At 43.7% G+C, this 24,593-nt stretch overlaps 2 protein-coding genes across 2 annotated transcripts in view; both read right to left on the bottom strand.

Moving 5' to 3' along the window:
• VWC2L (von Willebrand factor C domain containing 2 like) overlaps positions 1 to 4,155 on the bottom strand; it is a gene marked incomplete at its 5' end in the record, with an annotated part of 57,425 nt that extends 53,270 nt beyond the window's left edge. Inside the window, one exon of the mRNA XM_082001643.1 lies at positions 3,745 to 4,155. Coding sequence (XP_081857769.1) covers positions 3,745 to 4,155 — 411 coding nt within the window. The remainder of the gene's footprint in view (positions 1 to 3,744) is intronic.
• Positions 4,156 to 7,503: 3,348 nt separating this feature from the next.
• The window catches only part of SPAG16 (sperm associated antigen 16), a gene marked incomplete at both ends in the record, with an annotated part of 408,932 nt that continues 391,842 nt past the window's right edge, over positions 7,504 to 24,593 (bottom strand). Inside the window, one exon of the mRNA XM_082001578.1 lies at positions 7,504 to 7,703. Coding sequence (XP_081857704.1) covers positions 7,504 to 7,703 — 200 coding nt within the window. The remainder of the gene's footprint in view (positions 7,704 to 24,593) is intronic.

The following is a 24,593-nucleotide window of genomic DNA, read 5'->3' as shown; positions in this document are numbered from 1 at the left end:
CTCCATAAGCTGCCAATGAACATCCATCACGCTGGCGGTACGCTGTCTCCTCTAGTTTACATAAACTGCTGGCTGGGAACATCCATTTAAAACACAACTGCTCTCTGAGCTGTTATTTGCTTGTTTTCTCTCTCCGGGAAGAAAGGGGAGGGTTAACGACCTCCCTGAAAGATCTCTGCTAGTACAGGCGAGCGCAGAGCACTTGGGACTCAGACCCTTGACCTCCAGGACTGAAAGGAAAACACGGCTGATGTGTGGGAGAAAAAGCAAGCTGCTGAAGTGACCCGAGAGTCCCCACCAGCTCTCCCTCTGGAGGGAACAGAGAGACTGCCCAAGACTTGCAGCATCCTTCACCCCCTCCCTGCAGACACCGCAGCTGCCCGTCACCCTGCGTTTGACTCTGAGGGACCAGAGGAGATCCGAGAGAACAGATTCGAGGCTGACAAGGAAAGAAGTGGAAAATGAGATGGGAGACAGATGGATCCCAGCAAAAGCCACCAGACCTCCCGTTTCTCCTGCATACTGCTCCACAGGAGTCAAAATCCTGGATGCTGGGCAGCAACCTATGTATTAAATACGTTTGAGTTGCATCTTGACTCACGTTAGGACTGAGTGAGTCAACCTTTTCTGCGGGGCTTTCTAGGTGGAACCACAGCCTCAGCCGAAGGTGGGGGGAAGTCCCAGGCAAACCAAGGGGATGAGGCAGGCTCCGCACGGGCAGCTGGCGCCCAAAACCCCACAAAGGTCCCTCAGGACCCATAACAGAACTATGAAGATGCTGCACAGGGTTACTAAACCATCTGTCAGGGACACAAGATTTTACAAAAGGATACAAGAAAAACTGCTAATGGGTTTAGACTTGCAATTGAACTTCAGTTCAGCATTTCATCTGTACGTGTTAACGACTTAGGGGCACGAGCATAAACATCTGGACAGCTGTCTAAGCTAGATGGCTTGTTGTCATGTTTATATTTTGCTCTTATGATTGTTATGAGTAAAAAAAGTCAGAGGTACAAGATCAGTTCGCTAGAAGACAGTTAAATATTCAAGAAATGGGTCTTTATAACTACTCCTTTACCCTGAGATAGTCACAGTAACTGCCAGTGGTAAGGAAAAAAAAAAAAAAAAGATTAACTCACATTCGGATTCCTCACCCAAAACCTAAACAGAAACCTATAAACAAGACAGGAAAATTCTCCCAAACGGAAATTTCTCACGGATTTTGATATCCTAGAAAACAAAATTTCCTAGAGAAAAAACCACCTCCTAATTGTGAAAGATCAGGCAGTTGAAATTTTTACAAGATGCGTCAGCCCTGGTAATACTACTAGAGCAAGTATGGATGTTTGTGTGCACACACACACAGACACACACTTGCAAAAGATTTTTAAATGGAGGCTAATTTCAGCTGTAACCCAGCAGTGACGAGCCCGTCTACAGATGATGATTTTGGAACCTACATATTAGCAAAAGTAAATCAAGGGGGTAAAAGGGTTATGAGCCCACATAAAACAGTGCCTCCGTTTCCACCGAAAGCAGTCTGGTTTTGAGTCGGCATGACTGGAGAAAGCCTCTCCTCTTTGGCAAAGACAGACTTCAGGGTGTGTGGAATGGAATTGAGAAAGTTTGCAGACCTTATAAATTCAACAGGACGAGGGAAGAGCAGAGCTCAGAGCCTACAAAACCTATGGACTGCTCAGAATTTCTGCTGTGGAGACAGCAGATGAAATCCTTGTTCAGTTGAAGTAAACAGTAAAATGCTCAGATGCTTCAATGAAGTCAAGATTTCACTTCACAGCAGCAGTTTCCTGCATCCTGAAGTTCTGTCTTTCCTACAGCATTTATAAACTCACAGTTCATGAGTGCTCCTTTTTTTTCCCCCCAAACAGCCCTGGAAATGCACCGTAATCTTCCATTGCCTGAAACTCTTCCACTACTTAAGAGGAAAAAAAGTTTCATTATTTATTCTAGGAAAACACATAGATTTCAAAGAAATCTGTTTCTGCCCTATTCCACAAGGTATCGAGCTCTCAGCAAAACACAGGTCCAGGTCAAAAAGTCGACTGCCAACTAAGTTGAGTCCGAAGGACCTCCCGTGAGTCCTGGACTGAAGGTACCTGTGTGCGAGAGTGGCGTGCCACCATCTACTTTGTGTTTCTCAGAGGATACTGGAACTTTGCTTTCCACAGAACACCCCCCAGTTTTGAACGCAGCAAACGATGAACCAGATTGCTCTAACTCCCTGTAATAGTCTTTCTCCCCTAAATTCTGTTTCACTATCCTTTGATCTGTTATCAGGGTGCAATTATGTCTTTCAGGAAAAGCGATTAGTACTCTTGTATTTAATTCACATGCAAAAGATACTTTAATGAGAAGATCCATCTCATTATTCTCCCACTGAAACCTCTCCAAAAAGAGCCCTTAGAGTCTTCACGCAGGAACCTGACCATGTGACAATGTTACACCTAGGTGGGGGACTTCAGAGCAGTCAACACGGGACCACTGAAGCATGATTGTGGGATGAAGTTGGGTTAGGCCTTCCTCTGGCGAGAAGAAACTGTTTAAACAGTTCACAAAATCGGGATCTTCACATTCCTCAGCAAAGCAAAGCAGAGAACAGGTTGATCAGGATGGCCCTCAAGGAGACGTTCCTCATGTATTTGTTTTGCCTTGTGACTATGACGTTAAACTGACTTGCCCATACCGAGTGGCTGCAGTTACAGATGGACAGAACAAAGTGAACACGAGCCATACACGATAGAAGAAAGGAACTAAATATTACCTTCACTGAAAATGACAGTACCTGGGAAAAAAGAAATCATGATCTATGGTACCAAGAACTCGTGAAGTACACAGATCTATATGGAAGTATCTTAATTGTCAGAAAAGAAAGTAAATTGGCAAGCGTATAATGAGATCGGGCATACAGCCACAAAGAGTTACAGGCTGTTGTTAATTATAGAGGTACGAATCTTAAAGCCATGTGACCTGGGAGAACAAACTCGTGTAGACCTATTGCCTTTGCAGACCCTGTTCTTCACTGTGAAATGCTATTTTTCTTAGCAGAATCGAAAACATGCAGTCAAACACATGAGAATGAGAGATGCGGGTTGTGTAAAGGGTACTGGTTCTTGAAAATCTGGTCTTATTTTTGAGATATATTCCAGAAGGATTTCTTTACAACATTCCTAACAGTAACTCTACCATTACAATTAAACCCCGTACTTCTCATTGCTTGAGATGGTCATCTGCCTAGAAATTCATCTTCTGCCATTCTAGACAGCCTTATGACAGTTGAAATGAAAATATTAAATATAGCTTGCAATCTCCTTACTTGCATTCTCATACATACTCTCACTACCATGCCATCAATTTTTGCTACCCAAATTGGAAAAGGGGTTCTTAAAAAGCACTCAGTATTGGCTTACCACCATTTTTACAGACACTATTGGTAGTCCAGCCTGATTCACGCTATGAGCCAAGAAGGAGTTTGTCTGGAGTAGCAGGTTCACAGGGCTGGCATTTCACGCGGGGACTTTTGACTGACCATTGTCCCTCCCCTGGTGCACGTGAGGGAGGAGGCAGCAGCTTTCACATTAGCCAGACCTGCATCAAAGCTGAAAGGGTCTTCAGCTTTAGCGCCAATTAACAGCAGCGAGAAAATACTGAGTGCCTTTGAGAGTCCCCAAAAGAAACAATTCCCACAGCACACTAATATTAAATACTGAAGAAAGGGTTTCATACCTTAAATTCCTCCAAGATTTTGTAATTTTTCCCATGATATTCACAGAAGTTTTTCACTTCTTTGCATTCTGGACAGCATCCATTGTGTTCCACTTTTGTACACTTTGGGTGGATTTTAGGGCACTCTGGCTGATCGCAGACAGGTCCATCCTCAGTACAGACACAGGGACAGTTGGAATGTCCCGGGAAAAAACGTTCTCCCAGTTTGTACACAAAGCCACTGTCATCCACACAACCCTTCCCTCGGTAATCATCAAAGATCAGATTGTCATTACTGGAGGTCTGGTCCCCTTCATCGGCGGGGTAGTCTTCATGATTGATGGCAGCTGGAGTGACCAAAGCAGGGATTACAAACAGAAGTATCCAGGCTTCATGGATATGAAGAGCCATCCCCCTCCTCAGCTTCTCCATAGGATCTCAGTGCCAGATAGAAACAGCTGCTTCCATAGGGAGACCAGTGTTGTGGTCTGAAAACAAGTATTTTTAAATGAGAACAACTCAAAATGCTAAGGAATATTGACTTATAAAAGCCATACTTTCAAGCAGCACCCCAGAATAGAGCAGTGCTTTCGAACTGCACAGATAACTACCACTGTTTCACCTGAATTAAGCCTCTTCTAAATTATTGTTAAAGAGGATAAAGCATATGAAATATGTAAATTAGACACACGTGCCTGTAAGCATATGCCCAGAAAATATCTCTGTAGAAATGGTGTCTCACAGAATCATCTCAATTTTACTTTCCTCATTCGTGCAGTTCAGTTTTCTGATGCACCAGAAGTTAAACTAGCTGCCTGAAATCACATGGTGACGGGCAGCTCAGAGGGACTTGAACCCAAGTTTAAGCATGGGCTTAACCTCTCGCTGTAGCCACTGTCCCTCTGTGCTACCTACGGTGCACAGCCCACTTCATTAAACTGAGGTGGGAAACCTGAGTGGAAAAACGAGATAAGCATAATCTGTAGGTAGATCTGCATCCAATATGAAAGATGGTGCTGAGTTATACTCTGTCTGCGAGAAGTGGAATAGTACAGAATTTTTAATACGGTATTTTTGAAGAGGAAGAGGGACTACCTGGGCTACCAACACAGCCCAGCCTGGCAGGTCCGTATAATCCCCACAGAAGCAAAGATGTCATTCATCTTCTCCATTATTCAGCATTTCAGTAACTCCCAGGGAGAAATGCAGCGAGCAGGATGTTAAATGCCTGTGTAATGCATGGAGCCGCTGAAATGGGTTTGTCTGATTGAGCTGGAGCCTTTTCTAAAACTTTGGGAGTGATGCGTGGCCCGACCTTTGGAGAGCTCTGCTTAAGGGGTCGAGCCGAGGACTGACCCTGAGAGGGAGAGGAGCTTTGTGCTGCCCCCAGGAGAGCCAGCTCCAGGCGAAGGCTCCCTGGGGGTGTCCTGGGTGTGCCACTGGTTGCCCGTGGTGCCACATCACTGCCACCAATGCACCGTCCTGCCTGCACACCAGCCACCAGCCCGTGCAAACCCCGGCAGCAAAATGGTTTCTGACCTCTCTTAAGAGAACTGGGCAAAGTATTACAGGAAACTTTTAAATGAGATGAAATATTAGCATTACATGGATCAAGAACGATGGAGGTTAGCTGCTGACACACACCAAAAATGGACTGCTTGGATGTGTGTGTCATTCCTTCTCTTCCTCCGTTCCCACAGCGTGCACACACAGATACACATCGTATGTACAAACATGCACTAACCTACACACAGAGGCAAACATGTACCCAACCACCCACCCCCCAGGAGGTATTTTTTACGTATCGGGATTTTGGGTGGACTGCAGATGTTCAGCAATTAATTCTCCCTTAATTGAAGAAAAAAAGCAGCAGCAAGCTTCTGAGAGAAGCAGCTATAAGGGATCCTGTTGACAAAGCAGTTTTTCCAAAGCCACAACAGAGGGAGACACCGGATATTACACAAGCTTTATCAAATTCAAAAGATATCTTCTTAATTGAAGTACTAGCTACGTTTCCATCACAAGGACTATGCACCGTGTTACTACCATCAGCAATATCTCTTGTAACATGCTGTTTGGGAATCGGGTGATTGATGCAGACAGGGCTGCTTTGTGGCTCTACGGAGCAGAGAATCTTGCCCACCTAAATGCTACAGGTAGGTTGCAGACTGGTGGGCATTTAGGGAAAAAGCAAAGCAGAAGCAAATGAAGTAATTCACGTCTGAGGAAATGTGAAACCACGGAGAGAATTTGTTGAAGTTTGATGAGGAAGCTCTCCAAATTATAAAGAGAAAAAAAAAAAGTTCTCCAAAGATCATAAATAAGGCCACTGTATTTTGCTACAGCATCCGAGACGTCCCACAGCAACTCACAAGCACTGGGCTCAGCGGCGATCCTGGAAATCAGACAGACTGCAGACGGCTTGCGCCGACAGATTTCAACAAGTAAACAAATGCCGCTCAGCTCAGAATTAGTTTACAGCTGAACTTTCTCGTCATTTCTCGTGCTGAGAGAGGCCAGGATCATAGGTAAGTCTCGGAGTAAAACGTTTCCATCCGCCTTCCCTTACCCCAAGTGAATAATTGACACTTACCTGCTCAGGCTGGATCTGAAAGCTGCAAGGGGTCACAGGCCAACATGGACTGCAAGGTTAGACACGGATTAGCGAGAGCAGGTCCTCCTAATCACATTTTCAGTGTTGACTCACGGACAATCCCTTTTCCTCCACCTCCCATCGCAAAACACGGGAAAGCGGCAGCCCAGCAACCACAACATGAGAACTAAGCTCTGAGGCAGTGCCGAGGATTCAGAGCGAGCAGCGGCGAGGCGGTCCAGGGGCAGGGACGCCGCGGAGAAGCCCCGATGCCAGCAGCACAGTCATCGCCCCCAACTTGGGCTGGATTTCCTCAGGTCTTGAGGGGAAGCGCGGGGGGGGAAGGAGAAAAAACCCATCTATGTCCCCTCCCTGTGCCCAGCGGATCTCTTGCGGTTCAAGATTTGCCACGGCGGGGGAAGGGGGGGAGCGGGGGCTGGTTGGGCTGTAGGCAGGCGGGGGAGGGAGGGAGGGCGGAGGACCCGGGCGGCGGGCGGGCAGTCTCCGCTCCCCTGCGGGGACTCCCCGGCCCGGGGGCCGGGCATGCCCGCGCCGCTCCGCGCTCGCTGCCTGGTATTATTATAATTAATTATTATTTTTTGTTGTTGGGGTGGGGGTGCGGGGGGACACCCACCGCCCCAACCGGTCGTTTCGCGGGGCAGCGCCGCCCCCCGCCCGCAGCCCCCCCCCGCCGCTCTCCCCAACTCCGGCTCGTCCCCGCGCCCCGGGCGGCCGCCGCCGCCTCTGCTGCGGGCGGGAAGGAAAGGGGGGGTGGGGGCGGGAAGGAAAAAATATTAAAAAATGAAATAAAAAAAATCCCCCATCGCTGCGTTGTTAAAAGTTCACATCTTCCCACGGGCTGGCCCTGGGGAAGGGGCGCCCAGCTCTCGGCTCCCGTGTTGTGGTACGTTAAAAATCAATCTCCTTGCAATTCGTCTGCTCTGTCATTAGGCGTCATTGTAAAGCTATTTCTCCAGAAACCGCCAAAAGAGAGAGTGTTGATGCTGGGGAAAAGACAGTGTCAACAGAAAGAGGGAGAAATTGGGGTTTTTATTTGGATAAAATGCAGAATACTACTTCACTCGGGCGATTATTCCCACTGCAAACATTAACTAGGAAAACACTTCACTAAGCCCTCGCTGCTATGTGGTCAGACCATTTTTTTCCGTAACGCCTTGAGATTAAGGTTATGTTAAGCAGCGTGCCGGTCCTCGGTTCCAGAGACAAACCGTACCGCCGGCACCCCCGGAAAGCAGCTGCCCTGCCTTGCGATGGAAGGTAACGCCGTGCACTTCGCCGCCGTGGCCCCGCAGGCTGGAGAGCTGCCCAAAGTCAAGTTGCAGAACCTTAACGGATCCATCGCTGCTCGCCAGAGCCACGAGACGACCTGAAATTCAAAGGGCAGTTACCGAGGTTTGCAAAGGCAAAGCGAGAGAGAGGCACTGGAAGTTTTGAGAACGTCGCTTTAAAGACACCCACGTTTTGCAGACTCCCGTTTTCTGAGATAAATTATCAGAAAGTTGGATGGATCAACAATAATGAGATTGGATTTTGGAGTGATTAAGTGAATCTGGAGACCGGGCATGTAGGAGCGCGGCTATTTTACTTATATTTGGATACAACTGTTCAGGGCCAGTTTCTGACACACATCCTGAGCACCGGAGAAGTAGATGCTCTTCTGATACCTGGAGGTATCAGCGTCAGACCATGCCTTAACGCTGCTTCTCTTGTGCAGCACTGCACAAGAGAAGAAATGAAGATGCAGGTTTTCAAGTGAATTTCAGGGAGGTCTGGCACCTAACTGAACTGAGTGCCTTGCTCCCTTTGTATCCTTATGGAAAAAATAACCATAATGAAATTGTTGGTATAGAATTGGGTCTAACAGTAGAAATAATTAAAGAAAACCTGAAGAAGGTTCTAAGGAGTTCCCAGGTTCCCTGTGTTTGTTTATGAACCAAACGGACTTTGTTTTCATCACTCTCAGTGAGGTAGGATGTGTTGATAAGTTTATTACCTTCCGGCTTAAATAAAAGCAGAGGTAATAGTCGGTAAGTGAGATGTTTGAAGCACCTTTTACTTATCCAGCCACCAGCTAAAGACTCCTCCCTTTTAGAAATTAATTATCATGAGTTTCAGGTACCCCCCCCCCCAAAAAAAAAGAAAAAAAAGAAAAAAAAAGAAAAAAAAAGAAAAAAAAAAGAGGATCAATTTTCACAGCTGACACGGCCCTCCCCACAATGGGATCACTGTACTGCCAGTCATGCTCTTGGTCAGACACCTTCTTCTATGAGGAGCAAGTTCAATGTACCCTCCAAATGATTACAGCTCTTATTGTATCAGGACTTTCTCTCTGAAAGCAAAGACATCACCAGCAGAGGAATAGTTAAGATCGACACCGACAAAGTCAATCTGGCACAGAGGTCATAATTTTTGGGAAGATTATGAAAAAACAAGAGATATTTTACTGTTTTTAGTCATTCAGGTTATTCGCCAAGTAGCCAATGGGCACATATTGCCCAAGAGGAGTTAGTAAGGAGGACTCTGTCCCAATTTTAATAATAGGCAAGCTGTAGGGCCTTGGGCGTGCCTATGTGATACATAGTTTATCCAGGGAATCTATTGTTCCTCCATTCCAACTAATTCATAACAATGACGTTCTCTGCTCTGCTCATCGAGAGCTGATGGCTTCATCCGACAGCCCAAAATGTAAACAACTGCCATTTTCTCCATTTATCACAGAAAACACATAGTCTAAAACATCTTACAAAGGCATTGAGAATATTTAATCACAAGCTACGCTCAGCGTGGTCATGGACATTTGTGCAAGAAAGGGAACTAGAAAGTAGCGCTAACCATGATAAATATGCCCTATTTGCAAACCTTTATAACCACCCAGCTTCTTCATCTAGAACAAAGCCTGACACAGCAAAGATCTGTAGGATGGATTAGAGTGTCCAAAGCAGCAGATGTGAATATTTATTATAAACTCTCTTCCAGCAAGTCTTTGCTGACAGAAGCATTGCATATGGATTTCACTTGCAGCCAGACTCTCCAGGCAATCGTTGGGATGACTTCTCCAGGAGCCAAACAAATGCCATTTCGCCTGGAGCCCTGACACTGCAACAGCTGGGCAGGGGGTTAATGTCACTTCCAGCTTCTTAAAACCAGTAACGAATCCATTCGTTAAAAGGAGAGAGGGACGGGAAGGAAAAAGATTTGGATGACTGCAGTTGACTTCCAGAAAGTAAGGGCAGGACAGACTGATAACCACCACCAGCAGCTTCAGTGTCTAATTCACACCCCCCAGCTTTGGCAGCAGGGCAGGAGCAGACCCCGATGGTGCGTTTTTCTAAGCTCTTCGCTATTTTTATTTAGTCATACACCTGAATCAAAACAACAGGACTCCTTCCAGTCAGTCCATGCCAATATTCTGACAGTACTGGGAAATGACAAAACCAACAGGAAAATAGAGAGGGACAACAAAACCCAACTAGCTAAGAGGTGCTACAGTAAACTGCACGTGCCTTCACCGCTAGTGCTCGCCGGGGACTGGGTTTAGGTGTATGAGGCAGCCCCGGTGAAGAATGAGTCAGTTCATATGAATTTTTGTTAGCCGAGTTACGATGTGTTACTGTCGTTGACTGTGTGTGCAGCAACTTCCTTGCTGGGTAGCAGCAGGGTGCGCGGGCAAATGCATGCGAGAGGGAAAGGGGAGAGGAACACTCAAAATGAGAACATCTCATTTCCGTCACCCTTGATGTCAACACTGATCTATGCGCTCATAACAATTTGCTCATTATAATGTAAATTTACTCCCTCTTTCCAAAAGGAGATGTTTCGTTTCGGAAAGAGGGAACAAATTGTGGTTTATTGCTCTTTCAAAACGTTCTCCAATTAGGAAAGCAAACAAAACCTATTACATAATTGTCACGCAAAGCTCTGTTTTTATGAAGGATGCTTACTTGTGCACTAACAAAGGCACTTTGATTCAGCACTCAGAGGAAGATAAAAGCCTGGAGATAAACTTTTCTTCATACCTTTGGCCAAACTGCCAGGTGGAGCTGGTCTACACAAACTCACTGAACTCATCAGTCACACTGATTTGCACTGAAATGAACAGTTTCTGCTTAGAAGATGCAAAGCCTCCAAGAGTCAAACCTCTAGATCTCACGGCCTCCAGACCTCCATCTCACGAGGCTTCCAAAGAACCAGCTCCAGATCTGCTGGTGCAGCTCCGAGATGGGCAACACGGGGAGCTGAAATGAAGCTTTGCTCTGGCTGGCCCCACGCCAGTCCTGAGCTCATCCTTCTTCCTCAAGCTGGCAGACAGGAGTGATGACAAAGCACATTGCCACGACAAAGAGACCCTACGGTAGCAGCCTTTGTACTAATTATCGCTAATTTGCCGTTGCCCATTGCTAGAACATAGGTACTCATTTTTCTGATGTACCCCTATTATGTCCGTAGAATAGCATAAGCTCTGACCATCTGGTCACTCGCTTCAAAAAGGATGCAGTGAGTTAGAAAAGGTAGAGAGAGAAAGGCAGCAAAGGCAATGAAAGCTATAAACAACTTCTGTGCAAGGAATCGCCACGAGCGGTCACGACTTACCCCAGAAAAACTATGTGCACGCTAAAATGTACTTGGCTGATCCTGCTTTCTCCATATGCAAACTGCAGTCTTCACTCAGCCCCCGCTTCCCTCCCTGGAGACCCACAGAGAAAGCCAGAGCCGAGCCAGACCCCAAACGACCCCCCAGGTGGTGCGGGTGAAACACGGAGTTTCCATTAAATGCCAGCCTGAAGCCCAGCTAACCTGGGGCAGCCGGAGCTGTCAGAAGCAGCGCAGCATGGGACATGCTATTTCTACCAGTCGCCTTTCTTCTTGGACAAACCCGAACTTCCTCTGAGGGGTCGGCGCACTTCAGCGCCCTTTTCCCTCCAGCATCCGAGTCAGCTACCGCTGTAGGTTGCCAGTCCCGGCGTCCTCCAGAGAAAAAACTGCTCCTCATCTCACGCGCGCTACCTTGCCAGGCCGCCACTTCCAGACTGGCAATGTTCTTGGGTTTAGGCATTGATTAATTAAATGCAGTGCTGTTGTTTGGGCTGCAAATACATTTGTACTTAATAAAACAATAAAAATCACCCATGCCCTTCTAGAAAAATTATTCCTGGTACTAAAACCGTATCCCTACATTGTTTTGAGACCAGAACTGAACCCTAACATCAATCAGTACCTCAAAAGATGCCATTACTTTTAAGACATGTACCCCACTTTGGAGAATAAGGTAATTGAAATGAATTATCTTGTATGGAAATCCAGCCCTCTAAATGTACATAAAGTTACAGGCCTAAGAAAGGCCATAGCCATAAAGTGTGAAAAGCAAGAATCTGGCAAAAAAGAAGAAGAAATTTCACTGGAGTCTCCACACTGACCTAAACATGTGAGCTTAAAGTCAAGGTTACTGCATTCAGTGCAGCTCAGTTATGTTACATGTGAGCAAGCGACGCGCTTTTTCTCACCCACAAGGAACCTCGCATACCTATGCTGCTATGCAAATACTAACAAAACCAAAGCCACTCATGTGAATACAATATGAAAACCATGTCCTAATTTGAACTGATGGATAAATTTAGAGCTGTACTGGTATATTGAAGCAATCTCCTTTGTCACGGCATTTCTTCAGAAGCCAAAACTAGACAAGATGAATTTGCCGGGTTGATAGAACCACATTACTTGGGGTAGAGGGAACAAAACCTGTACTTGTCAAAAGCCAGTTTGACAATTTACGTTCCATAAGAGCCTAACAGAAATCACAGCCATGATTACCATCTTCTTTGTAAAGTGAATTTTGAGTGAAACCTTGCCAAGACAACATTAAGTACTCCTTTACTGGTTTATGCGTTCAAACAGCTGGAAACAGGGACACCTTTGGACTGGGAGAGCCTAAAAGCAGACCGGTTTACCAGTATTGGGCTCCGACAGTCAATAAATCATGTTGGTCAAAGCCTTAAGATTTCATCTTGAAACAAGTCACAACTGTAAAGGTTGTCAAGCAGCTGATTTCTCAAACAGTTGGAAACAGAGCCCTCTTCAGAGCGAGCACCCAACAGACCTCACCCGCCCGCCTCGCCCCAGCGCAGCCCGCTCGCGTTGCAGACGTGCGACATACGCACCCTGCTGAGTCCGAACGAGCCACCGCCAGCAATCCTCATCAGCGAGCCCTTTGCTGACACGTTAAAGCATTAGACTTTTCTTCAGGTGAATTAATTTACAAATTATGTAACATTCAATTATCGAATACTCTGAAAATTCCTGGTTTAGCAGACAAGTACTTAATGTTTCTAATCTAGCAGCCTAAATATTAATAAAATAGTATTGTAACAGAAGTCGCAAACTCCACAACTTACTGTAGCATATTAGGCTGAGACATTCATACTGATAACTAGCACTGTTTGTTATCTTAGAATAATTTTTTCCCATAGACTCAGCAGCTAACATTAACTCCTTTGCTCAGATACAGAGCAGCACAAGGACAGTGAAAGATCGAACAATCTCTTGCCTGTTCCACCAGCTCTTACTCCCAGAGCGAACGGACTAGTCGAGGTGCTGGGTTTGGACAACTGCTTCTAATAAAAAGTACGGCAGTTATTTTAGACTTTCGTGTAAATAATTCAGATGTAGTAACTTTCCCGATTTAAAAATACTTGCATTGCCTAACCATATGCAAAGTATTCATCTTCAAAGACACCAACCCAGTTATTTCTTGTTTCATTAAAATTATAATCTTGCACGGATTTAAGAAATTCTGTTTATCATAACTACATAAAAAAGCCTGAGACCATTACCGATGGCAGAGATGAAATAACATATCAAAGAAAGAAAGAAAGAAAAGCTTTGATCAATAGGGAAATGATTTTTATACACATCAGAACCAATTTAAAGAATTCTCTAGGATCAATTTAGATAGACAGAAATGCTTCTCAGCATTTATTACCTGTGGAGAGAATATTGATCCCATCCATTGATTTCTCCTATGCACGTAGAGCAGCATCTGGTTTTGTTGTGTGTTTTTTTTAAAGAAAGATGCCCCAAAGTGGAAAGCATCAAGAAACTACTTATATTTTAAGGACTTACATTAATGGTTCAACCAATGTCATTACTCAGAACTTTTAAACTCTATTCAAGAATAGGCAAAATGTAATTTAACTTAATTTTGGCACGACTGTTAGTCAATAGAATATATTTTAAGAGGAGGGGCTTTTTGAAGCCTTCTTTACCAAAGGCTACTAATTCCTTACATAACACATCGTAACGAACATATTTTCCTTCCTGTTCCCTTTTTAAAAGGAATCCCTCTTCATGATAATGATATAAATCACACAGCCCTAACAGATTACATTCCCTCTGAATTAAGATCTTTTGTCATTATTGGAGCTGCAACCAGTTGCATCACCATGACAATCACTCAACCTAGAGGGTCTCCTAGGAACAGGGCACCTCTCAGGCCGTGGCTAAAAGTCAACCCCTCCACCCAGTTCCTGCCTTGAGTTATCTGCAGTCCAAGTATAATTACAAAACAACCAACCACAACAAGAAATACAGCAAACAGACGAGGGAGAACAAGGCTATAGGCAATTATAAACCTAATTAGCCATGATCGCACTGCCTTCCCATAGTTAAATGTTTTATGGGCATCCTGGCAGCAGGAGAGGACTTGGGTCTAAGTCACGCCTGTGCACTGCCCCGCGTAGCGGTGCCGGGTACCGCTCCCTGTACAACGCTAGTTCGGGTGTACAGAGCACAACTAGAGCATACAGATGTTCTGCCGCACCCCCCAGCCGATACGACTTGCTTCTCAGCCCGGACACAGCGTGGCCTGACAGCAGCTTTATGACCTCCAGCTTCTGAGCTGGCCCCACCTGTGCGGCAGAGGAACGTGAACCGGATGGGCTCGCACCCTTACCTGGGAAATGGGAGGAGAGCACCGAGTTGCTTTACACCAGCTCGTGATCTGGCCCCCAGTTTTTATGCGGCGTGAAATTAGACAAAACTTTAATCTTGAGGAATCTTTCTGCGGGGGGTAGGAAGGCGCATGGGAAGGTTGCCAAACACTACAACCTAGGGTCCTTCATGCAAATGTTAGTGTGTTTGCCTAAATAAGAGTAAATAACATGCTTAACAGATGCTGCAAACTATGATTGCAGTGGCTGTAGATAAAATTCTTCATTACTGTCACACCAAGCAGAATGTTGTTTACCAAGCAGCTGACTTCACCATACGATAGATGTTGCACATTTTTTTCATTCTATAAACAGCTTTCAACAAACACAGCAATTATTTCTCGTCTTCCAAATGTACACTATGTTTTGCTTAGGAATGCACTTTTTTGACATTGTTGTAAGTCCTTCATTCTCGAAAGTGAATAAAACGTCCTAAACGGTCTTGTCTTGGCAATGATGGCAATCCCCTCCTTCCCTTTGTCTTCCCACTGTGTTTGTTTACATCTTTCATGGGAGAGAGCATAGAAGAATAATCTTGAGTGGGTTGTAATTCACTTGCGGCAATTTACCAAATATTCCCACTAATGGAGACCAAAAGGTAAGCCTGGAACGAGAGAAGAGGTCCGACAATCTGCTGATACAGGTTTTTAATATATTGGTACCAAAATAAAATCCTTTTGTCATTCTCCACTGTGATGACTTTTTTTTTTCCTTTCTCAGAAGTATTTAAATAGACAAAGATTTGGCAAAGTATCTTAGGGAAAATTAGCTCATCTCAGTGTGCGCTTAAACTCGTGACTCACCTTATGCATGTGAAGTCATTCAATTGGGTGTAATCATGTGCTTAAATGATGACAGGATCAGGGCATCACAAACAGATTCATTATTGCAATAATGAGTTACAGCGCAAGGTCTTATAATGAACAAATTCACTGTTACTTGGCTTTTAGCAGTACATTAACAGTTAGACCTTTTAAAGAGAAAGGCAGCTGAGCAGGGGTGATATAATGCAAGTTTCCTAGACCCACATATTACAAGAAGATAATAACAGAAAAGTAAGTGCAGAGAAGTTTCTCAGACAAGGTGTTCAACAGACATTTACAAAAGTGGAAAGGTATTCCCCCGGAACACCGAAAAACTCAAATTACCCAGGCAGTGTGTTAATAGAAATTCAGTTATTCTCTTAAAAAATCTGTGTATAGAGGTTGGTCCTGGGTGAGACGTGAGTGTGCGGCAGGGTATGGCCTTATGCATTTCCCTCACAAGAGTAAAGGCGTGGAGTAATGTTTGGCCAACGGAAGAAAGAGGAGTTCTCTTAACTTCTTACTGTGTGGAAAATGTGACCTAGATGAAGGGGCATTATTTCCAGAGCTTAAACAGCTCTCAGAACTCAACAAATCCTTCTTCAACCAACAAATCATCAGAAAGTTACTCAGAGCAAAGGCGGCATTTATCTAATAGAAGAAAATCCTTCATATAAAAGAACTTAAAGCCTTTTTATAAGGATTTCTAGACCTAGACTGTTAGCGTAAAGCTACCTTTCAGTTGGACTTGAGCTTGTTTATATCAGATTTTAGTTGGCATTTTGGTAGCATTTGCGATTTTCAAAATAGTTTCAAAACAAACCAGAAAGTATTAAAGCAGAAACTTCTGGAGCAGAGTCTTCAAGATGTCAAAACGTTTCTGGATGTGTTACGGAGGCATGCCTGAATATATTCAAAAATAATAACGAGAATAAAAGAACAACAGTCTCCATCTTCTGTCCAGGACTGGAGTTGTTAAAATGAAAATTTCTACCAAAGAAGAATATTTTTGTGCATACAGTAGGAACACATTTGTCTAGCTTTCAGGGTTACCTATAATATCCATATGTGGGCACACATGTAGGTCTACGTTTCCAAGTGAATCTACCTTGAGGATAAAAAACAGCTGAGGAACAAGGCAGATGGCTTTCTGGCAAAACCCCCTGGACAGCTATCACGTGCGGGACCTCAGTCCCACCGAGCTCTTCCAAAATCAAAAATCCCAAAAGGCAGCGTTTGGTTTTTATATCGCCATTAAAGGGGGATGTGTCCAGCGAGACTGCGTCAGCGGGGAGCTGCCTGGAGCCTCGGCAGAGCAATAACCTCCTCAACACTTGTTGGCTGAGAAACTTCAGAGAAGGTGACATCAGTACCGTTGTTGCTGTAGTCGTGCTTGTGCTGCCCAGGGCAACGACATGACAAAAACGTCAAATTTTAAAATGTTGCATGAGGGGAAAGCAATGGAGGAAGAGAGTAAAGATCAGTATCATCTCACGATCTTCAAAAAGGAACAAATCACCATAAAATTACTTGCAGAAGTTGCCAAGCTGAAGCTCTGCTTGTAAAGAAACTTTCTGAAAGACTTTTTCTGTGATGGCAAATGCTCCAGAGCATGGTTAAAGTTCACACTAAAATCTTATTATGAAGAGCAAGGTTTTCTCTTCTGTTAAACTTATATATTGAAAGCAGCATATCAAGTACTGTACTGTCTGTAATATTATCTCCATAATACATTAGCTAGTTTCCCGGTGTTTTAAGAGTCTGAGAGGGAAAAAAGTCGCACTTATGTTAAATAAAAATTTTCATTAAGAAAAATAAAACTTACTGATGGGTTAAGTTAGAAAAATTAAGTCACAGCAAAACTGCTGTCACCACAAATTGAAATTTATTCTAGTTTCTGCTGTAAGTGAGGTCCCTGAATATAGATTTGGGTGCAAAAACATGCTTTCTTCTGAACTTCCCACTAGACTGCAGCTGTATGTATTTTAAGGCATCAGTATGTCTCATTTTTAAGAATTCAGTGAAGCTGAGCAATGTATAAAGACCAAAAAAATTCCAGGTATGCAGAAACATAGCTCTGACTAATGGAAACATTTTAAAAGCATTCAGGGAACAGAAGATAACCTTTTTATTCATATTCTATTCTTTCTCTCTTCCCCACTCTCTATTTTCAGATGCCTACAGTCATTCAGTTAAAGCTGCTTTGACCCTCCTTCCTTTCTCAAACGAGAAGATGGATATGCTTGTGTTATAGAAGATGAGACCGGGATGTGAACAATGATTTATTTTTCCCTTGGACAGCGTATGCATCATCCTTTCCATTAACTCTAAAGGAATGACCAGATGCGTAATCGTTTTTTGACACAGAGCGGGATTCATCTCGTCTAACCTTGCCATCCCGAGACGAGCTGTTAGTTCATCTGGGCTCCTTCTGCAGCTACGAGGGAGAAAAACTTCCTTTTCAAAGGAACTCACCCTTCCTCTTTCCGAGAGCTGTGGCGGGTGATCGCCGCTGTGCTGGCTACGGAGGGGCCCTACACAGCTCATTTGCAGACGGCTGAGGCAGGGTGAGATTAAATCCCACTCAAAACTTGCAAACAGGCACCTCAAAGAAAATTTCAAAAGAAATTCCCTAATTTGCACTGCCGGCAGACCTGTGTATACCAGAGCTTCTGAAAATGTAACGAGGCACCTGTATGCATCTCCAGGCGCTTAAATACCGTTGAAAGTCTGACTTACAGAGGCGGTGACCTCTATTAAACCCAAGTCTTGATCATTTGGTGCAACCCTCATGCTGTGGCAACAAAACATAATTTAAGCAGCATTTGGTAGCAAAGCAGATCGTGTGCACTGTCAACCTCTTGTAACCCTAATAACTCTGAGATAATGGACTTGTCTCTGCTGTATTTCTAAGCTTATTGGAACGGACTGTAATTAGCATTTCCTGTTTTATACAAATCTCTTGACCCCAAGAGCCAGCCCTTACACCACAGCTCATAACCACTGCAGGTGATCAAAGCCTGAGAGGAAGGTGGACTCAGACCCTTTTGGGTTTGCCCATGGTTCCGCAGACCTGGAAGCCAAGCTTTAGTTTACTTCTAGAGTTCAAGCAGGAGTCATGAAAACGACTAATTTCGAGAGAAAGCACTTTTGAGGAAAGAGAACACTTATCTTGCTTTACCTCACAAAGTTCTGCCTAAATGTTTTATCTCTGAACATGCTCCTTAAAGAGAAATTCGGTGTCCTTAGGAGCCCAGATCAGAGCAGAAGCTCTGAGTTAGCACTGTTGATCCCTGATGCTTCTTGCACTCATCAGTCTTTTCTAAGCAAATAAGATGAGGGAACACTTCTGTTTTGTCCTTAAAACTAGTTTGTTGTTATCATTATTATTTCAAGCTTAGAGGATGATCTAATGTGTGTGGATTCTGTTTTTTGTCAAGCAAAATCCTTCCCTACACCCGACTCCCTGGGGGGAAGGCTGATGCAGAGCCGGTTGAAGCAGTGCTGAGGTGGCTGGGTAAAGCCTGGCTCGTGCTGTGTGTGTGCCTGCAGCGTAGCCTGAGGTCACCCTCCTGACTGTTCCATGCCCAGTCTATCGTAGCTGTCTGGGCATTTTCTCTGGTGACTGAAAAGAGGTGAGTGGAATAAAATGTGCTCTGCAGGTCCCCACTTGCCATTCACTCCAGAGGTAGCCCCATGACTAACTTGAACAAATTACCTCATTTTTAGGTAGCCAAATAGATGGATTCAATGCCATCCTTAATATTCTCTAGCTTCAGCTCTCCCAACTATTGAGTTGGTTTCTTTCGTCTGTTCATAAACTTATCAGGATAAAAAAATGGTGATTTTTAATACCAATCAATGCAGCATTCAGACGTTGCCTACACTATCATGATAATTTGAGTGAAACAGAGTATTACGGAATGACTTTTATCTTTCTTCCACATTACAACTAAATAGTATTTTACCACGCTAGTAAAAACAGACACACACAGAGGAAGACTCTGAAAACAAAACAAAAAAAACAGAAGTAGAAAAACAGGCTTAATAAAACCTTCTCCAAGTAAAAGCTCAAACAAAGAGTCTACTTTTAACATAAGCATGTTATTGTCAACAGCAGCATCTCTATTAGGCTTGTTCCCTTACCTAAACGTTCCTATTACTGTCATTTCTCAGGGCTGTCATATTCACTGCCTTGACAGCACAAACACTATGCTGCAAAACCTGTCAAAGAGGCCAGTTGATTTCCTACATCTTCTGACACTTGCAGGTCTTTAATATCAGGCTGTCAGAACACCTAGGAGAAAGGCGGGTGCTCCCCCGTTCAGCGCTGTTACTGTGACTACCATCACGCACACTTTAATCACCAGCCTTATACTACTATGAAATCCTGACTTTTATGCCCTTGGAGTCCCATGCTAGAAAATGCTGCTGGCATAAATCTATCACAGAGGTTAGCTGGCTCACTTACCCATGGAGTTATATTTGTAAAATGAAGCCTTATATTTTTTTTTTCTTAAATTTTCTTCTGTGACGACTTCTTTTTTTTTTTTTTTTTTTTGAGAGGAGGGCTATAGTAGGCGTAACGATTATTCAGTGACGGGCGTAGGTGAAACTCAGCTGCTTAAAATAAGCCTTCCACACCCAGACCATTTTGTCTGTAGGTATGCTAATGTAGCAGATGAGCTCGGTGGGCAGCAAGTTTTCCGTAATGCAAAACTCCATTGATTCAATATTGAAATGAAACCGAGAGAAGAACGTCAAGAGTAAATCAGACCAGAACAGTCAATGACCTTTAAGTGTTTATGGCACTAACTTCACAGGGAGGAGGGTATCTGTATTCCTGCTCTGCTGTTGTCCCCCAGTACAGCTGAACGAACTAGCTCCTGAGCTAATAATTATCCTGGGAGAGGCCTTTTTGAGTCTCTCCTGCTCTAGCATTCCACTTCGTATTAAAAAAAAAAAATTAAAGCTGGTAAAAAGGATTTAGTATCCCCCAGATCAGGGTGCTGCCCTGAGATGTACCAGTCTTTGCTATTACTATTAGGCAAATTAATCACACGGTGTGGCGTGGCTCCACAGAAGCCACACGGTCGATGGATTCAGGAAACCCCATTGCAAGAACTAAGAGTGTGATAAGCAAAGCATATATTTCCAGGTGGTATGAGTCAGGTAAGCCGCCAGAAACCATAGCTGGATATTTATGTAGCTTTAAGTGACTGTATTGATGCTCCAAGAGTTTCTATTCACAGCAAATGGAACAAAAATTTAGGTCTTTAGTACTTTAATTGCCACAGAACATTTGCTGTAGGAACCTAATAACTTTTATATGCACGAATCCATGAACACCCTGCGAGAGTATTAGTGGAGAACCAACAGACATGTGGCCGAGGCAGGACACGTTTGGAGATCAGTTCCAGTAACTGCCTTACTCCCTGACAATCCACGGCGTTTAACTTCCCTGTGCCTCAGCTCCCCATCTGCAACAGAGCGCGGTGACGCCGCTTTGCTCAGCTCATCCCCGTAGACCGACTGGGGCAGGAACTCTTGCAGCTTGCCCAGTGGAGCCTCTAGGCATTATTAAAAACATCATAAATAACAACAGAAGTGTTTACCGCTGTAAGTCAACGGCAGATCTCCTGGCTACACGTGCACCACAAGGCATCAGTTGAAGCACGGTTGATAACACGCAGTGTCGCTTCCTCGGGCTGCTCCGCTCCCACCGGCTGCCAAATTACTCTCACCTCTCGGCACGTAATGGCTAACCGTTCTAAGGAAATGCAGTCTGGCTGCTGTTGCTTACAGTAATGAACGCTGCTGTCGAGTATAACAAATGTCGTATGTCATAACGGCATTTATGACACTAATACTGAATCACTGGATAGCATCCAATAAAAATCTATGGTGGGGTAATGGGACGTAGCTAGAGAGTGTTGAAAAGGAATCCTGAGTTAATATAGTTCTTATGGTTTCAGGTATACACAAAATATCTTGTAATACTACAGCTAAGCGATAGTTAAAAAACAAAACAAGCGCATAGTAGGATACATTAGACATTTCGCAGATTTATGGTACTTCAAATGCAGCTCCTTACAGTGCTCCCTGCCAAGGTTTTAAGCGGGGTTAACACTTTTGACTGTTTTGTGGCATCTCCTGTGCTTTAAGTGTCTGAAATATATGAATTGTTTTTCACTTGTTGTCCTGGACTGACGGGTACATTACTGCTTTTATTCACAGCCAAAAAATATTTTTAATTCTTTATGGATTATTCATCCCTTGCCTGAGAAGCCAGAATAGGTCAAGTCTGAATGAGTTTGTCTCAGACCCTGCAAACTCACTGCTCTTTCAAGCCTCACTCCATGATGTGTAACAGTTTCCAAAATGAGAATGTCCTACTAGACCCAAGTAGTCTCTCATATACCAGGTTAAGATATAAAATGTGCTTTGAACTGTGGTCCTTTTCCGTGAACTTGCCATTTGCAATGCTACTGATTGCTTAGAGATGTTAGTTGCTCTTTCCTGTGCTTGCAGAGCCAGTTACACACTGAAATTGTGGAGGTAGGTCCAATCCTTCCCTTTCCTAGGACTGCATAAGCACTGATAGTTTGAATTATTTTCATTTAAATCCGTGTTTCCAAAGTAACCCTGTCAAATAAAGGCATCCACCTTCATTTGCTGGATGCCTTCAGCTAAGATTTAGACTGTCATGGTCTCCAAAAGGGTGAAGACTGCAGTCTTCTCCACCATTGTATTATCTTTTCTCACTGCTTTTTCTACTTTTATATTCTGGCAAACCCGCAGTGATAGGAGGTAATTCTAGCTTGTAAGATCTCAGAAGAATCAAATGCAAGTCCCAAAGCATATCTTTCATATCTGAATATGTAATTTTCCGCAACCTTCCTGTCTCCTTCCAGTTTACCCAAAAAAGCTCCCGGTGAATACCACGCTGTTCTCCCTTTCTTTGAAAATGTAAGCTGTGCTCTAATAGCTCTTCTCCTTCTCCATCAATCATTTTCCTTCTTCTTGTACTGAAGCTCTGCATCTACCTGCAGGTGTTGTTCTCAGTGTATCATGGTTCTTCTGTGTCCTTTTCATCTTTTACATCAGTCCAGTTCTTTGGTCCACACTCCTTGTTCTTCATTTTCTCACCCATGCCTAAACCGGTCCCATTCCAAGCCCTGGTTTCCAGTTACTCACCCATCACTCCATTCATCAGGCTAAAACATATCGTTTCCCCTCTTCCAGCCCCCACACCAAACCTGCTCTTTTTCTGACACGTTTCCCACTTGAACCATTGGTTTGCCCTTTTTTTTTTTGAGTTACATGGTTTTTTTACGATTTCTAAAATAATCTTTTTCATTTAGTTTTCTAACCAGCATATTAACACAACTAGGCTTCTGTGACCTCATGGATTACTAATCACCTAAATGACTATTCTGACAGGACAAAAAATGGTCATACCGAATATCACTTACAAATTCCGTTGCTCCATGCAAATTTTAAATGCCTCTTAATTAGGAAGTTGGTTATTAATAGTGTACTGACATTGTCCTGTGAGGAACCTGAGCTATTAAAATATGCAATTTTCATTGTCAAAACACAAAACCTCATTCTTGCAGTGCCATGTGTTTTGGGACAGCACACAGACCCAGGTACCGGTGCCAGAGAAGCTTAGGCTGTGCGGTGGGACAGAGTTATCAGCCACACCTAGCCAAAGAAACCGCCAGCCTTTGCCTTTGTTCTTCACTGACACACAAAGGCACTAAACATTCTTCTCTGGTAAACAAGACAGAATGATCATAGGGCAGAATCCCAGGAACTTATTTTCTGTACAAGGAAGCTGTGGGTTAGGTTGTGTTCCTCCACGCTGGGAGAACTTTTGTTTTAAATATGCCATTGTACTCCCGTGATTCTATTCCCAGGGACGCAGATCTCTTTCATCTGGATTCTCCAGGCGCATAAATGATTCCATAATACAGTTAATGTTTGTTATTAACATTTAATAACCTCTATGATTAAATTAATTTGACATTTCCATTAGGTGATACTTTTACTGTGACTATTCTTTCTTCTGACTGTAAGCGAGTCTTCAGATCTGCTGCCTTTAAGTTAAAGCTGTGAATTCATATAGTTTCATTAAATGACATTTGCTTTAAGACAAGGTTGACATCTGGTTCTAAATTTTCTCAGAAGCTGGAGGTGCTCAGGATTGAGATTCTGACTGCAGCAACTACTGAAGGGAAAGACCAGGCTCCACTTTCATATCCAAATTCTCTCTGAGTCCCATATATATCTCCAAAGGTTCGACTCAGATTCAGCTCCTGCTTTCCTTATGCAGTACTAACATATTTGCCAGGGAGTTGGTTTGGTTTCACAAGAGCTTTAGCAACATAACCAAAGCAACCATGCCAGGCTGCATAAATGGAATTTCAACAAGTACTTCTGAACAGAACCTCTTCCCAAAATTGTTTTTCTGTAATTGAAAAATGTCTTTCAAATGGAACCACTTAGCATAGCTCTGAACTGTATCCAGAATGGTCATAAAAAGCTGCTCACAGGCTAAGGGCCAAGATTTTAACTTCAAATATAAATACAGTAGCAGATGCCAATACTGCTAACACTGAAATCTGGCCTGATAAGCTTGATTTTAAAGAGTTTATTTCTTTGTTCTCATTTCTGCTTGTAAAATCAAGCACTGTGTTTAAAGGAGAGCTCAGATGAAATATGCTTTGGGAAAAGTCTCCACGAAAACTCTATCCAACCCAGGCTTCTGGTCTGCCTCAACCTTATCATGACCTGAATAGCTTGTAATGGGGCCTTCTCCAGACTCCCTTATTCTTTATGAGCAATAAACAGGCCAAGAGCCTCAGCATTAGCCTCAATCCCTTCCATCAAAACATGCCAGCTATGTACAATTTCACCACTTCTTCCGTGACATCTCCAGTGAATCACCTTTAGCTCCTTCTCACAGTGTCCTCCCTAACACCTACCACTCTGTCATTCTGCCTTCCCCAAGAGACTGCTACTGAGATCATCATTAACTGCTCTCACCGTAGCCCTCGCAGTGGCCTCCACTCCTCAACAACAACAATTCAAGTTTCTTTCTCCAAAAAACATCTCATTCATTTAGTTTTTTTTCAACTCCCTCCGTTCCACCTGTTTAGCTTTCAATGTCTCATTTGCCTGATTCACCCAGAAGTCTTTATGCCAAGAACTTCCACGACTCAAATAACTTATTGATGCTTTCTTCAAAAACACAGAAGACTTGAATAAGATCAATTGAAGCTACTGACGTCAAATTTCCTCAATCAGAAAGCTGTTCAGCAGAGTTCCTTCTGCTTAGGCGAAGGCATCTGCTCTTTAACGTTCTTCGTGCTTTTGGTAACGGCTGTTGAGGAAACAGCCTTCCACAGAACTTACTGCAAATTCACAGGGGCAGGCACTATAGATGGCTTAACGGGTAGAAATGTG

The sequence above is a fragment of the Phaethon aethereus genome, assembly GCF_964289735.1.
Source record: "Phaethon aethereus genome assembly, chromosome: 6".
Taxonomy (NCBI): domain Eukaryota; kingdom Metazoa; phylum Chordata; class Aves; order Phaethontiformes; family Phaethontidae; genus Phaethon; species Phaethon aethereus.
The sequence above is the reverse complement of the archived record's forward strand: the minus strand, read 5'-3'. Positions and strand labels throughout refer to the sequence as shown.